At 36.8% G+C, this 16,253-nt stretch overlaps 1 protein-coding gene and 1 pseudogene across 2 annotated transcripts in view; both read right to left on the bottom strand.

Moving 5' to 3' along the window:
• LOC148779371 (ABC transporter G family member 39-like) overlaps window positions 1–13,652 on the bottom strand; it is a 94,442-nt pseudogene extending 80,790 nt beyond the window's left edge. The window contains exons 1-6 of the transcript XR_016046178.1: window positions 13,494–13,652; window positions 12,909–12,999; window positions 6,277–6,424; window positions 6,078–6,198; window positions 5,530–5,618; window positions 5,379–5,463 (exon numbers count right to left, since the gene is read on the bottom strand). The product of XR_016046178.1 is annotated as an ABC transporter G family member 39-like (transcript). The remainder of the gene's footprint in view (window positions 1–5,378; window positions 5,464–5,529; window positions 5,619–6,077; window positions 6,199–6,276; window positions 6,425–12,908; window positions 13,000–13,493) is intronic.
• On the bottom strand, window positions 3,844–5,292 carry LOC148779372 (pleiotropic drug resistance protein TUR2-like). Its single transcript, XM_088854432.1, has 3 exons — window positions 5,001–5,292; window positions 4,649–4,903; window positions 3,844–4,297 (listed from the first exon to the last, which is right to left on the bottom strand). The coding sequence occupies exons 1-3, from the start codon at window positions 5,274–5,276 to the stop codon at window positions 4,028–4,030; spliced, it is 801 nt and encodes a 266-aa protein (XP_088710558.1). The 5' UTR covers window positions 5,277–5,292; the 3' UTR covers window positions 3,844–4,027.
• Window positions 13,653–16,253: the final 2,601 nt, after the last annotated feature.

The following is a 16,253-nucleotide window of genomic DNA, read 5'->3' as shown; positions in this document are numbered from 1 at the left end:
AGATATCTTTTGAAACCTTGGATTTATCAAATATAAAACCTAAAAATAGATGATATGGAGATATTTTCCCTAAATTCTAGTTCAAAGATATCTTATCACATTCCATAATAATTAGATATTTATCAAATTTTGTTATGGAGATATCAAATTCTCTACCTTGGCATAGTCTCCCAACCGTAATAATTAGATATCTATTAAAATTAAAAGTATAATTTTTTGGAATAGTCCTATAATATTGTTTTTACTTTTAATTTCGATAGACATCGAAGTATTATTGTTTTTCATTGAACTTTTAAGTAACAAATTTAGTTATATCTAATAGCATTTTACAAGAATTATATTAATTACTATAATAAGACATAATATTTAATAGGGTGTGGTTTGTATAGGGCTAAGGCTCTAAACAATCAAAGTAAACCACACCTTGAAATAGTGTCGAAAAATGTGGTTTTAAGACCATAAATATTTGAGATAGTCTTAAAATATATTTTATTTCTAATTATAAAGTTTAAAGCTTAAAAACTAGTGTAGATTGAGCACATCTATGAAATCTTGAAATTTTTTAAAATTGACGGTCTAGAAATGCATTACAATAAATACTATTTCTAAAACTTGAAATCTATTTTTTCCTCATGTCCATGCATCTTGAGGTTGAGATGATCAATTTGAAGACATCTGAGCATCAAAACAACATCTTCTAGTGAAATTTTTGAAGTGCGCCCTAATTTGATTGTTTAGAGCCTCACACTTATATAAACTTTTTTCTATTGAATAAGAGTTATTTAATGAGGTTGGATTACAAATGAAATAGCTAGACTGTTCTACGGTAACATATCAATAAATGTTCAGAATATAGAACTTGATTATAAAATTAAGTTCACTACTTGCAAGTATTTCTTAATCTAATATTTCCTTATTTTTATTTTAGGAACCAAACACCAGGACCGTGAAAGATACATTGAAGAATTTAGAGAACAAAGAATATACTTTTGGAATAAAGGCTTCAATTAATAAATTTTATTCATCTTTGAATTTGGTTTTGCAATCTTCCCAAGAACTAGTGCATATTCTTCAGGGAAGGGTGAGCTTTGATAATTAGCGTATGTATTTGGAAACAGTTTGTACAAGTGCGAGGGTCTAAATAATCAAATTAGGACGAACGTCAAAAATTTCACTAGAAGAGGTTGTTTTGATGCCCAAATATCCTCAAATTGATCATCTCAACATCAAGATGCATGGACATAAGAAAAAACTGGATTTTAAGCTCTAGAAATATTGCTCTTGTAACACATTTTTGGATTGTTAATTTTCAAGTTTTCATAGATTTGCTCGATCTACACTATTTTTGAAGCTTTAAATTTTATAATTAAAGATGAAAATTTATTTTAAGGCTATCACAAAGATTTCCAGTATTAAAACCACATTTTCTCGACACTATTTGAAGGTGTGCTTTACTTTGCTTGTTCAGAGCCTCGGCTCTATGCAAAGCGCACCATATTTAATATCATGTATACACATATGCCACTAGAATATGCACACATGTCACTTCTTAGTTCGGGACTCGTTTCCACCCTAGGTCAAGTCTGAGTCAAGCAGACCAAGGCCTGAAGTAGACTCAGACCTGACCCACCAGATCTATCAATTTGTGGTCGTATACCTTACCCATTAGCACTTGTATTTTTGACCAGGGACCATCATTTTCCCAATGTTGTCAGATTCGCTTACGAGAGTTATTCGATTTGGTGAAAAAAATGAAGCAATTCGGTGTTTTGGCCGACTAGGGGAAAGACTCAAGACTTTTTTAAAAATTCATATAAATAATTTTGATATTATATATAAAATAGGGAAAATTACTAAAAACCCCCAAAAATATAATTTTTAGACACTTTACCCCTACCCTAAACTTTCTGCATTTATTTTTCTCTAAACCCACCTTTTATAACTAATACACCCAACTCAAAAAGTTACATCTTTTTTGACAAAAATACCCTTCTTTCACATGAGAAATCATTTTTGAATCCCAATAAAAAGAAACGCTGGACCGCATTTGTACAACGTCGGACTGCTCAGCTAATGTACTCCCAAAATTCCGGACTGCCATATCAAAACATCGACTGCCCCTTCGAAATGCCGGACCGCAACTCCAAAATATCGGACAGTAACTTCTAAATGCCTTGACCGCCTATTCCAACAAAGAAAATAAACACCGGATCACCCATTCCAATAAAAAAAATCGCTGGACCGCCCATTCCAGCAAAAAAAATCACCGGACCACTGGTTCAAAATGCCGGACTGCCTTCTCTATCGAAAGTAATTTGTTCTACGAGGGAAGGGTATTTTCATTCAAGATAAGTGAATTTTTTGTGCATGGGTATTAGCTAGAAAACATCATTTTGAGGTTTATATAGATATTTCTTTTCTGACCTCAGCTGCCCCAAGCTTCGGCATTTGATAAGTTCTAATTTGAATATGTTTTTGGTGTTGCGGACGATGAGGTCCCCCTTCTCACAGGGAGGAAAAAAAGGAGAAGAATTTTTTACTTTCTAGCTTCTTCTTTACCTCCTCCCCTCTCTGCCTCATTTAGAAGAAGAACGATGGTTTTGTATTTTGATGATTTAAAAATCGGAGGTTCAGATCAAGAAATGTCAATGTAGATCATGAATCGTTGATCATGCTCTGGGACTTCTTGTCCATAACCTGGAATTGGCTTGGTACAGAGTGACTTGCGTGAGAGAAATAGGTGAATCACACAAGGAACTTTATTTTTTTGTTATTTTTATTTTTTAATCTTTCAAAATTTAGAAGTATTATTTTGTTTTTTTCGTTTGTCACCCAAAGAATCGGCAAATCGGTTGAGCCTGACCAATTCGGGTATCTTATTATCAACATCATCTCGCAATTTTACTTTTTCTAGATCATACCATCGACGACTCTATACGTCTTCGTATCTTTTCTCACCACTTCTAACCACGCACTCGATGCCAACCACACCCTCAATACCAATAACTTATATAAGTTTCAAATCATTGGTTTTTGACCAAAATGCTTTTTAGTTGGCTAACTATTAAAAACCTCCTATGAATTAATACAAAACGAAAACAATTCAATCCTCTAGAGGAAGTATACTGGAAACTTAATCCCGCATGTAAATATTTGCATATGGGTTAAAATTTGTAGATTTTCTATGTTTTGTCCCAATTGTCAATCTTAAAAAATAAAATAAAAAAATTTAAAATTTACATAAGACAAATGGTCCAGGAAGCGTCTGCTCATAGCTGGGTTCTTAAGTAATTTTTTTTTGATTAAATTATTATTCATATTGTGAATTTAAACAACTAAAACTTGTCTATCCAGATCAAAATTGGTCGATACAGATTGAGATTGGTGGGTGGATGATCTAGGTCTATGTTACACCTTCAGAATTGCTTGATTTATGTCATTTCTAAATTTTTATCATTATTCCTTTGTTTTGTTTCTTTGTTATTGGACCCAAAGACTCGCCCGAGTTTGCCATGGTTTTAGAACACTGGGTGAATTGATGATGTTTTGCAAAATTTTATAGAAAAGGAATCCTCCTGGGCAAGTGTCTTGCGACGACGGGTGTACTCTACTCTACCGTGGGAGTCGACTATGAACTCCAACACAAAATATTTCGGTCATTTCTTTTCTATGATATTGTTTATTGCTATTGTCTGGTGGTAATTTTCTTTGTCAACACCAAATAGGAATTTTATGTTCTTAAGAATGCAGGTTGAGACATTTAAAGAAGGGGAGTGATATTATGTCACCGTATCATTATAATATAATGAAACCAAGCACAAAGGAAACGAGATCTTGATCAAGTACACAAAAATTCAATCATATTTCATTGAATTGAGATGGGACATTGCAAGCCAAAATACACCTGACCTTATATCAAGGGAGAAAAATGGATAAATACATGCGAGAAAATTGTGAATACACTCATTTCCAGAATGAAAGGGAGAAGAAAGGAAACAATAAAGTGAATGAGAGGATCATGAAACATTCATCTAGCTTGGAAATTAAGGGTGCGAATGGATAAGGCAAAGACAAGGGCGAAGAGGATGGCATAGCCAACAACAACACAGGCAACCCAAGGCAGCATGTCATAATCAAATCCATATGAAGCATTGAGGAAGTCGCGTAGCGGTACGGGGTTGCCCTCGGCCGTGAGCAACTGCTTTGTCACATTTCCAAACTGAGACACCATCAAACCGTAAAGTGTCCAGGCGACGGGACACCCCCAGTAGTACCACCTCCACCAGCCGGGGATGCTCTGCAAACATGGGAATGGCCATGAAGTTCTCACAAATGATCTATACATTGTTATGGAAGTTGTTATCTCTATTTTGCTAATGTCATAGCATTTGACCTTTGTTTTTTATAAGTTAATTGGAAGGAACTTAGAATTTAGACTTCATTCGACATAAGTTTAATGAAAGTAATAAAGAGCCATACAAGGAAGGCTTATGTGGTCCTCTATTGGAGCTAACCTATACAACATGATATTTTGAAGGAAAAAACATAGTTATGCTGGCTGGATTGGAATCCTAGTTTCAAGAAAATATGAAGCAATTATATTTTAAATTAAATAACCAGGAAAACGAAAGATGTGTAATTCACTTACAGTGCGTGGGAGCAAGAAGCCAGTGAAGAGCATCCATACACCATAGAATGCAGAAGAAAGAATGGAGGCAAAAGTAGCATTGGGAGTTAAGGCCACAGTCATCATCCCGTAATATGTGTAGTAGAGGAAGGTAAAGAACATGAAGAAGAAAAACCACAAGAACTTTGCCAAAGTGAACTCGAATCCGATCATACAGTACACCACCACCCCATATACAGCTGTTTGTACAAACACATAAGGCAGTTCCACCAAAACCTACAAACACAATTTCACTTTCATTGCCATTGCCATCAAAAGATATACCTGTATTTTCTTTTTATCAAAGTTGTGAGTTGTTGAATTTGTTTCATACCTGAGCCAAGGCATATGGAAGGGCTGAGAACATCCCAGCTGCTCTCTCCCTATAGAATACACTTCTCTCTATGTCGACCACTGGCTGAACTGAAGATGCATTATTCACCCCGAGGAAGAGAACCGCAGAGAACATGGAACCCATCGCATTGAGGAAGTCTTGTTGCTGCTCTCTATGTTTTGACCATTCGTGCAGCACAGTGAGGTTAGAACAACAGTGAGTTGGAATGCATGAAGTACTAGCATGGAAGGCAATATAAATATCTATCTTGAACATTCTTGGTTAGGTAGTTTAAGAAGACATTCTCAAGTGCTAGTTTTTATAGTTAAATTTTAAGAAAAAGCTTTGGAGATGAAACTGTAGGAAGAGTGAACCCACCTTGAGGCTTTTGTCCAATTTTCCTGCGAGAGCCAAGAGGAGGGTGGTCTTTCCAGCCCCTGGAGGGCCTAGTAGCAGGGTCATCCTGTCATCACACCAACACACATTGTTTGAGAGAGAGAGAGAGAGAGAAGTAGTTTTGTCTATCCACCTTCCGGGTTTTATCACGCCGGTAATTCCCTTGAGAATTGTCACGGGCTTCTTCTTGCTCTTGAGCAACTTCAGGAAACTCATAAAGCTCTGCCAACAACATGTCTCTCTTAAGTGAATATGAAATTGAAAGCACAGGTATTGCAGAAAGTTGTATGTTTTCTTAGGTGATTCCAATGGTTTTTTTGGTCACGATTGTTCGAAGTGAGACCATTCGAGGAATTCATAATTACTCCTAGTTATTAGATGTCAATTTGGATGTCATATTTTTTTTTTTTTTAACTTGAAGTCTAGTCCAAAACACGCTTATAATCACTGCATTTTAAATCTGACATATGAGAGTGATTCTGACCTCTTTGTATTAAAAATATATGGTAGCTTTATATACTGTTTCTTTTCAATTATTAAGGCCATTATAGGTCTCTCAAGAGAACAATTTAAGAATTCAAGGATTTTTAAGTTCGAATGTATTTTCTCTGTATATTTCTTTTCAAATATAGTAGTTGCTGTAGGATCCCAATACAATCATGTAGTAGAGAGAGTAGGCACCTCAAGGGTGTTAAGGGTGGCATTAAGGAGAGTGGGCAAAGCCCTCCCTCCCAAGTAAGCCTCTGCATCCACCCTGAGTTGCTCATATCTGATCTCAACCTCCGGCAATGTTATATTCACTCTGCAAAGCCAAAGCCAAAGCCAACCACCATTAGATAGGAAGAGCAAACATGTGTGAGATATAGATATATATATATACCTGTCTATGCGCTCGCGGAGCTTCTTGACGAAGATTTTATTATCCTGCTGGTTTGTACCTTTATTCTGAACTATGCAACTGACTCTCTCTCTCCATTCATTTTTTGAGTCAAATCTTGTGCTCAATGTGAGTGATAATTGGCCATATGCTGTCGAATATGCAGCAATGTTTCACATACTGTTTTTTTATTTATTTTGATATTATTACTGTGCCATTGGCTTGCTTAGAATGTTATTGGTTTGCAGAAGTAGATCAAGCATCATTTGATCTCATTTCGAGTCAAATCTTGATGCTCAATGTGTGTGATAATTGGCCATATGCTGCTGAATATGTAGTAGCGTTTAACACACTATTCTTTAGCTGATTTTGATATATTATGTTGTTATAAGATTGCTTAGAATGTCATTGGTTTGCAGAAGTAGATCAAGCTCTATTTGTTATTATTTTGAGTTGCTGAATGTGAGTGATTTGTCCATATGCTATTGAATATGCAGTAATGTTTAACACACTATTGTTTATCTGATTTTGATATCATTATGATGTTATTGGCTTGCCTAGAGTGTCATTGGTTTGTGGAAGTAGATCAAGCATCATTTGATCTCATTTTGAGTCAAATCTTGGTGCTCATTGTGTGTAATAATTGGACATATGCTGATGAATATGCATCAGTGTTTAACACACTATTTTTTATCTGATTTTGATATCATTATGATGTTATTGACTTGTTTAGAATTTTATTGGTTTGCAGAAGTAGATCAAGCACCATTTGATCTCATTTTGAGTCAAATCTTGGTGTTGAATGTGTGTGATAATTGGCCACATGCTCCTGAATATGCAATAGTGCTTAGCACATTATTTTTTATCTAATTGTGATATCATTATGATGCTATTGGCTTGCTTAAAATGTCATTGGTTTGAAATAGTAGATCAAGCATCATTTGATATCATTTTGAATCAAATCATAGTGCTAAATGCGTGTGATAATTGGTCATAGGTTGCTGAATATGTAGCACAATGTTTAACAAATTGGTTTTTATCTGATTTTGATATCATTATGATGTCATTGGCTTGCTTAGAATATTGTTGGTTTGCAGAAATAGATAGAGCATAATTTGATCTCATTTTGAGTAAAATCTTGGTGCTAAATGCATGTGATAATTGGTCATATGCCATTGAATATGCAGAAGTGCTTAACACACTATTTGGTTATCTGATTTTGATGTCATTGGCTAGCTTAGACTGTCATTGGTTTGCAGAAGTAGCTCAAACATCATTTGATCTCATTTTTTGAGCCAAATATTGGTGCTAAATGCGTGTGATAATTAGTCATATGCTGTTGAATATGCAGCAGTATTTAACACATTGTTTTTATTTGATTTTGATATCATTATGATGTTATTGGCTTGTTTAGAATGTCATTGGTTTGCAGAAGTAGAGCAAGCATCATTTGATCTTATTTTGAGTCAAATCTTGGTGCTAAATGCATGTGGTAATTGGTCATATGTTGCTGAATATGCTGCAGTGTTTAACACACTATTTGTTATCTGATTTTGATATCATTTTGATATCATTATGATGTCATTGGCTTACTTAGAATGTCATTGGTTTGCATAAGTGGATCAAACATCATTTGATCTCATTATTTGAGTCAAATCCTAAATGCATGAGATAATTGGTCATATGCTGCTGAATATGTAGCAGTGTTTAATACACCTATTTTTTGTCTGATTTTGATATCATTATCTGCTCCACTAATGTGAAACAATAGCTATAGAAATAAGAAATGGGATTAGAACTGTTTGCCTTTCCCATACATTGATATAAATTTGTAGACACCCTATTTTTAAAATTGACAAAATTCCATGATTTTCTTAATCTTAGAAAAACCTAGGACCACACTATTTTAGAAGGCCCCTAAACCATAGACCACCATAATCCATGTTCCCAATCATGTGATCCACACCTAGCAAATCTCATAGTTTTTAGTAGTTAGTCATCTAGACTTAGTAAATCCCATAGTTTTTAGAAGTTATCCAATCCACACCCATGGTTTTAGTAGTTATCCATTCTACACCTAAAAATCTCATAGTTCTTAATAGTTATCTAATCTACATCCCTATTAGGTTTATAAGAAAAGGAAACTAGCGTGCTAAGGGGGAGAGAAAGGGAAGAGATGGGAGAGAGACGTGGGATATGGGAGGCTAGAAAATCTAGAGAGAGAAAGAAACTAGAAAAAAGAAATCTTAGAGAGAGAGAGCTCAGAGAAAAAGAAAGAGAGGGAGAGAGAGAAAGATAGAGAGCCCAGAGAGAGAAAAAGCCAGTTAGCAAACCTAAGACCTAAGAAAACCCTAGCTCTAAGCCACCCTTAGATCAAGAAATCCAACCAAGCTAAGGCTTGGTCAAAACTTGAAGAGAGACAAAAGAGGACACACGACATAAACTCAGCCGGTCTTGATATGGGCAAGGTTTTAAAGCCTCTGGTTTGCAGGGCCAACTGGCCTGGCCAGGTATTTTCTCATTCTTTTTTTCTTTTATTTTTTTAGTTATTTTGTTACATCTAGGATTTTATGTTTATTTTATTCTTTTATGCTTTTTGGATTGATGCTGACTCTGCCATTGATCTGAGAGCGGATCTACTCATTTCTGAGTAGATCTAGCCACAAACCAGAATTTGATTTTCCCCACTCTTTATCGCTTTTTTAAAATCAGTTTGTAGTACGGATCTGCTGGATCTTCCTATGAAGACTATCTGATTTGCACTGTAAACAAAATAGTTAACATGGTACTATGAACGGTTATCATTGTAGATACATTGTAACAAATTTATATATGAATGGTCAATTGTCCATATGCCTTGTGCATAAGTGGTGCTATCACTCCATAAGATTTAATATTTCTTAATTGTCCATATGCCTTGTTTTTGTTACCTTTTTCCGTTAGTATTTCTTTTCATTATTTATTCATTTATTATTATATTTGTTTGTAAGTAGAAAAAACAGAAAAAAAGAAAGAGGATTACTCATTGAATTTTGTGATAAGAGCATGTTTATGTTTATGTGTCTGTTTCGTTTCTACTTCTAAAAAGTTGTTTTGGGTTCGTGATTATCTCTATTAAAAGAGGCTACTCAACTTCCTATTTTCTTCTCTCTCCACCTACTCCAACTTGTTAAGGGCTTGGATCTGTTCCAAATAATTTTCTTGTGTTTCGGGGGACTGCGTGTCTTTGTTTATGGCTAGAAATTTTCAGATTTCAATGTTTTCTATTTTATTTTCATCTCCTTGAACTTTTGTGAGTTTTAGACCGAGAGAAAGAGAGAGAAGGGCATAAATATTTTCTTTTGGGATTCTGACTTTAGTTTCCTTGTTTGTTTTAGTTTGTTGTTGTCTTCTTTTATTTCCTCGTAAGGTTTCCTTGTTGTTTATTCATTTTCTTTTATCTTACTAAAAGAAGCAAACTTTTTGATTAAGAGGTAGAGCTTTCTTTTTGGAGATAATTCCATAGTTAACGCTTTGGGTTAATTGTTAACCGTTGGTATTCACGTTCAAAAACATTCTTTGGACTCTTCTGCTTTAATCTTTTTTTGATATTCATGGAATAATTTTTCTTCTTTGGTATTCATGGCATAGTTCTTCATATCAATAATAAGTGACTTTAAGTTAAGTGGGATGAGGTGTGTGAGTTGTTAAGAGAACTTTGGGGAATAGATAGAAACTCTTTCCTTGAGAGGAGATTTACTTAGATAGCAACTAATCCCTTGAGAGGAAATTTATAAAAGAGTTAGCTAGAGATGGACAGGGAAGGGAGATTGAGAGAAAATAGGGAGAGAAAATGGGGAAGGGAGAGAAAAAGAGTGGGTGTTTGAGGCCATCTTTCTTATCCACTAAAAAAAAGGTATCTTTAGCTAGTTTTTAAAATAAAAAATCACTTTCCTAAAAAAAAAAAAAAATCAGCAAATATTTTAGGCATCTTTGTCTAAAAAACAAAAGAAATCTTTTAAAGGCAATCTTGCTTTCAATTTTTTTCTTTTTTTTTAAAAGGTATTTCTCATATCTGAAAATTAGGCAAAATGCTATCTTGGTTTCAAAAAAAAAAAAAAAAAAATTTTGAGGCATTTTTCATTTTTGGAAAAGAAAAATTTGCTTTGCAAGATAGAAAAAACAACTTTTAAAGCTTCTTTGGTTTAAAAAAAAAAAAATCAATTTTGCTATAAAAGTTTTTTTTTGTATATCATTTCATTTTCACAGAAAAATAAATAAATAAAGAATCTTCTCATAAAAAATAAAATTCAACTTTGGCCTCTCCCTCTTTCCAAAACAAGAAAAATTTTTGTCAAAAAAATAATAATTCTATTTTTCATTTATTTTCTTGTAATTCGATAGTTGCCACTACTTTCTATTTTCATTAAAAAATAAATAAATAAAATTCAGGGTCATCTGCACTCTCTATCTAATTGTGCCCTGATCGAGTCACCCTTGACTTGGGGCATGCTCAACTAGGCACGGGTTGTGTCTGGTTCCACTTTTATTAATTGTATACCTTCTTGGGCGTTGCTTACCCGCACATCTGACTATGCATTTGGTCGGTCAAAAACCTGACCCGAAGCACACCTCACTTGGCACAATTTGTGCCAAGTGCTCACTCCTTTTTTTTTCTTGCATTGTGTGTTTTCCTGTTTGCTATTTTTCTTTTCACTTGCAAGATTCTTTACACACTCTTGCACACAACGGACTGGGGAAGCTCGGGAAACCAACAAATTTTTTGAAAACTCCAAAAATCCTGCACTAACGGTCGTGAGGGAAAGATAGCATTGAGAGCCGAGGAGGTTGAGATTTATGTAACTTTAACTGTGAGCGCCCCTCCATAATCCCTAGCCTCAAAGCAACTCCACACATAGTAGGACTTGGTTGATTTCCATAACAGGAGGCCAGGACCTATGTGGGGACCTACTCAACCTAACCGCATTTCAATAGTAAGGAACCCACTCAGACCGAGCTTACTTATAGTTTAAGGCAAAGTTTTCGAATGCATTGTTTGCATATCTCGATTGATTAGTCCTAGATCTTAGTCCGGATCCTCTTTAGTCCGAGCTGAAACTTTTTGTATCTAAGTCCAGTCTTGTAGCCAGCCTAGCCCAGGTCCGAACCAAAGCCCCCTTTTGGTAACACAACCTTGATCCCGTCCGGGTCCACACCCAGTTTGATTTTCAAAACCTTCTGGGTCTAACTCCAAACTTGTGCCTTGCCTGGCCCAAGTCCGAACCAGGTTTACACCTAGGTCCAAACCTAGGCCCCCTTTTGGTCAAAGCCAAGGCTCGTGCTTAACCTAACCTTCATCCAATTCGGGTCAACAACCGGTCTGTTAACCAACCCTCTAAGTTCAAACTCAAGCTTGTGGCTAGCCTAGTCCAGGTCCGAACCGGCTTCACGCCTAAGTTCAAACCTAGGTGCCTCCTCGGTTCGAGCCAAGACTCGTACCCATCTAGTTAAGATCTCAGTCTAGGTCCTAGCCTAGGTCTAAGTATAGAGATTCCTCTAGAACTAGACTAGGTTCATCTTAACTTAAGGTTCAAATTGAAACCAATCGAGTATAGCAAGATCCATCAAGTCTGGTCTTTTCTTAGGTCTAGATTCAAAGTTGTTCCTAGACTTAGACTGGGCTCACCTCTATTTGGGATTCAAACATAAGTCCATCCAGCCTAATCTAAGTCCATGCCCAAGCTAGGTCCAACCTTTCTAGTCTAGCACAAGTTTAGGAGTTATGACCCAAGATCAAAGCAAAGCAAGGTCCAACCCTATGGTTTCAACCCAGTCTAGATCTAGAGAACCTAGTCAGTCCAAGAGGCATCGTCATAGTGCTCCCTCGCAAATCCAAAGCACTCGTGCTAGTGAATCGAGTCTCAACCCATATGGAATCATATCTAGCCGTCCAAGCGCCCTCAGGGCAATCATTTGGAAGCCACGAGCCAACAGGTTAATAGTGCCGTAATACCCCGAACAGTCAAGAGGTTAGGCCAGGGGCAATCCTCCATGACATGGGGGTTAGCCTCAAATCTAGTTGGCACACTAAGAGTAAGACCCCGGTCTAGATGTATGAGTCAGTCAATCCCAGCTGGGTTAACCCTAATGTTCAATTAGCAGCCCAGCATTCTAGTCTTAGTAATCAACCAGTTACATTCTAGTCTTAGTAATCAGCCAGTTAGGGGGCAAGTGGGTTCACACACAGCTAGAGAAAGTCTACCCAAGCAACCCAGCACCAGTAAAAGTCAAAATTTTGACCTAACTCGGTATCAAGACAATCATAAGGTGCATGTATTCTTTAAAGACCCGTTGAACCGAGGGTACACCATCAAATGTAGTCAATCCAAGCAGGTTAGGTCAGAAGCTCATGCTATAAACCATGCCAACTACTTGGCTCAAACCATGATAACCTTAGAGGTGCTAGCCTGCCAATTCAATCGAGTTATGACCTCCTTGCACTCTTTCAGTCCAGTGTTGGGGCAAGAGAATATCATAACCCTAGGGTTATATCATCCAGTCAAGGTCAAGGACAAGCGAACTTCACTGTCAAAGGTTAGAGGTCTAGTCATCATAGCAGCTTGAGTCGTCCATCCTAATCAAGTGGTTATTCTAACCTGTAGGCCTTCTTGCGGCCAAGTAGTGCAAACTCCGAGTAATGGGTCTGTTCTTACCCAATTCAATTCGAGTGAATCTGTAGGCCGACAACTGGCATAATAAGTTCAACATAGTCCTTAGGCTCAATCCATGGGGCAACCCGCTACATGGGAAAGCCAGTCTATACAAGCCACGTACCACAAATCCAGGTTCAACAGACCATGCAGCCGAGCAAGGTCACGGTTATAACGACGTCTCAATTCACCTACATGAAATGCCTCTAAGACTCTTTAGAGAAATGAGAATATGAGACTTCTCAACTCCTAAAACCTATGTACAAGAAACTCTAGGACACCTAGAAGATCTACCAGTAACGTTTGCGATGCTAGAATTCATACACAAATTTTTTGGGAAAGAGGATCCTGAGGCACACATCAACACCTACTTATTAATGGTCCATATGTTGCAAGACTTACCCAACCAACTTAAGGTCATGTTTTCGCATGACTTATCAGAGGTTCCTTTGATGTGGCACCAAAGATTCATGAAGGATAACCCTCAAGCAACTCCTGACGAAATATTCAGGCGGGGCCAAGACCCATTACCCTTGGTGAGCTAACATCCACCAAATAAAAGTCGAACGAGTCTCCCTTTGAATTTATAACAAGATTCAGAGAGACCGCTACACGAGTCGTCGAAACCCCACTCCCTAAATCTGTGAAGGTAAGAATAACATTAGAGAACATGACTTCAGAATATGTCATGTTCTTCAGCAATGGAGCGGTTCCTTACTCGTTTGACCTTATACTTGAGAAAGTAGCGCATTATGAACGGGCTAAGGAGGATGAGGCTATAGTCTTTGATAACTCGACTGGCGAAAGACCCTCTCAAGAAGGAGAGGTGAACATAATCAAGAAAAGCAACCCTTCTACAAACCATTCAAAAGAAAGGATTAAAACTTACTTTACCACATGGAGAATGCAGACTTCCACACCAAGGGAATTCACTCCCATTAATGAGCTTATGACCGATGTCATTAAGACATTGCTTAAGGCAAGGCTCATAGAATTACCTGTAGTAGCCAGGAATCTTCCCTTCCATGGAGGTGATACATCTTGATGGTGTGAGTGGCATCAAAATTATGCTCATAATACTAAAGAGTGCCGAGCTTTCAGGCATAGAGTTCAGGACCTCATTGATAACAATACGATAAGTGTTAAAAAGAAAGAGGTGATTGGTAGAGAAAAAATAGAAACTGTAGATGTCTCGACAAACAATTCTGATGTCAACCTGATTAACTCAGAAGAATCACAAACTGCACTGCACTCAAACCTGAAAAACAGCTACAATGGCCTTGGAGCACAAGAAGAAATCAATTGGACAGTCTCGTAGATGAAAAACAAAACGAGCATAAGCTCACCCAGGAGTTAACCCAAAAAACATACGAGAAAGGGTCATCACATGTGGAATTCCACTCCAAGATGTAGTCTCGAAAGAGGTACAAGAAGTCCCCATCATCGGTAATCAAACTAGGGCAGATGATCCCTTCAACCTGTACTTCTAAATTCACATAATAAATGAATCACACATGTATGATAATGAATCAAACTGGCAAAAGCAAGGCGAACTCGAGCATAAGCTTAACCAAGACTAAGAAACTGTGGAGTTCCAAACTCATGGTGACAAGAAAACCTTAATTCCGGGAGAATAACTCAAGAGGAGGCAGATGAGAAAATTCTTCAAGGAGACTTACTGCCTCAACTATTTTTAGAAGTTGACCTTCTAAAAATTCTAAGAGGCCCACCTGGGCCGTCTTCACAAGACTTCCTAGATGATCCACCCATATGGTGACCAAATTGGGTCACCTCCTCAAGAGGAGAGATTTCTAAAGCTTAACTAGGGCAGGAGCACAACTCCGATAACTGGGGTATGCCCATATCACAAAAGTTCATCTCATGAAAAACAAGTTCCTAACAGAACATAAAGCCCTGCAGGGGCAACCCCATCAAACTACTAAATAGAGGTAATCTCCTCTCATGAAGAGGGCACAACAGGGGCAGTTAATGAGATTGAGCCCTTGTTTGCAGACTCCCAACGTGCCATAAGGTCATCCAATGTTAACTTAGTCACTCTTCTCCTGCGAGAATCTCCTCCAAGTTCGAGCACTAAGGAGGAGCCTATTACGGAGTTAACCTCCGAAGAGCAAAAAATCTTCAATGAAAAAAAAATAAAAAAGGAGTTGGGTGAGTGATCACCCCTTGCAAGAAACCAAATAGGGCATTCACGCCTCAAACTTCAAAAGGCATTAACGCTTAATGAGTAATACAAATTATCCCATTAACGGGGAATAACTAATGAGCTTATCCATCCATGTAAGGGATTAGGAAACTAAGAGTAATTATTAGTCCCAAAATCAAGGATCAAGTGGGGCAATTCAATAGATAAATCCAAAGGGAGCTTGATGACCATTGTCAAAGAAATATTCGATGCCAACCTGGGGCAAAGGAAATCAGAGGATGGCTGATATTAGAACCTCCCTGCTACTTGGATAAGGAAAAGATGATCAAATCCTTACATAGTCTTAAAGCGAAATGCCAAAAAAATAAAAAATAAAAAAAAATAAAAAATAAAAAAAATAAATAAAAAAATAAAATATAAAATAAAAAATATAAAATAAAACACCGTTGACTCTTCTTCTTCCTCCTCGTCTTCTTTTATCGTCATTTTCTTCTTCAAAAAATAAAATAAAATAAAATATGCTGGGCTGAACACCCGAAAGGGACCCAAGGGAGAAATAAAAAGGAAAAAAAAAAAAGAAAGCATTTGGGCTTAAATTTTAAATGGAACCCCATGTGTTGGAAAAATGGCTACCAGGCTGAACACCCGAAATGCTGGAAGTGATGAAAAAGAAGAAGTTTTCTCCTTTCCTTCTATTCTCTAAAGTCTTTTATATGTAAACATCTTCTCTTCCTTCATCCTGAGTCAGAATAGTGTCAAAAGAAAAATCAATAAGCATTAGCCTGATGGAACTTTGTTAAGGACATCGATCATCTGGACTTTGAAAGGTGAATGATGGAGGAACTAAATCGGAAATCCAAAGAGACTCTAAACACCCAGGGGCAGTATCCTGTATTTTCAAAACTATGTTTTGCTTGAAAACTCCAAAGAACTCTCCTTTGAATTGAAATACAAGAGTTGAGGTTGGAAGATAATGAAATACTTGATGATTCCTCGTCCTGAAGATTCAAGCAAGGAGCCGACACACTCATATAGGGTCTACCAAAGGGGTTACAAGTGGTTAAACTGTAAGACCCACATTTAAAAAAAATTAAAAAGAAATAAAAATCTTAAAACTTTCATTTCAA

This window comes from Amborella trichopoda, chromosome 12 (assembly GCF_054954075.1).
Source record: "Amborella trichopoda isolate Santa Cruz 75 chromosome 12, AtrichopodaSantaCruz75HAP2 v2.0, whole genome shotgun sequence".
Classification (NCBI taxonomy): domain Eukaryota; kingdom Viridiplantae; phylum Streptophyta; class Magnoliopsida; order Amborellales; family Amborellaceae; genus Amborella; species Amborella trichopoda.
Note: the sequence above shows the minus strand (reverse complement) of the source record. Positions and strands in the feature narration are given on the sequence as shown.

Coding starts and splice junctions, on each gene's coding strand:
- LOC148779372 (XM_088854432.1), bottom strand. CDS start 5,276: ATGTTCAAGATAGATATTTATATTGCCTTCCATGCTAGTACTTCATGC. Junction 4,904..5,000: donor TTCCATATGCCTTGGCTCAG/GTATGAAACAAA, acceptor TTGTGTTTGTAG/GTTTTGGTGGAACTGCCTTA. Junction 4,298..4,648: donor GCTTCTTGCTCCCACGCACT/GTAAGTGAATTA, acceptor CCATGTTTGCAG/AGCATCCCCGGCTGGTGGAG.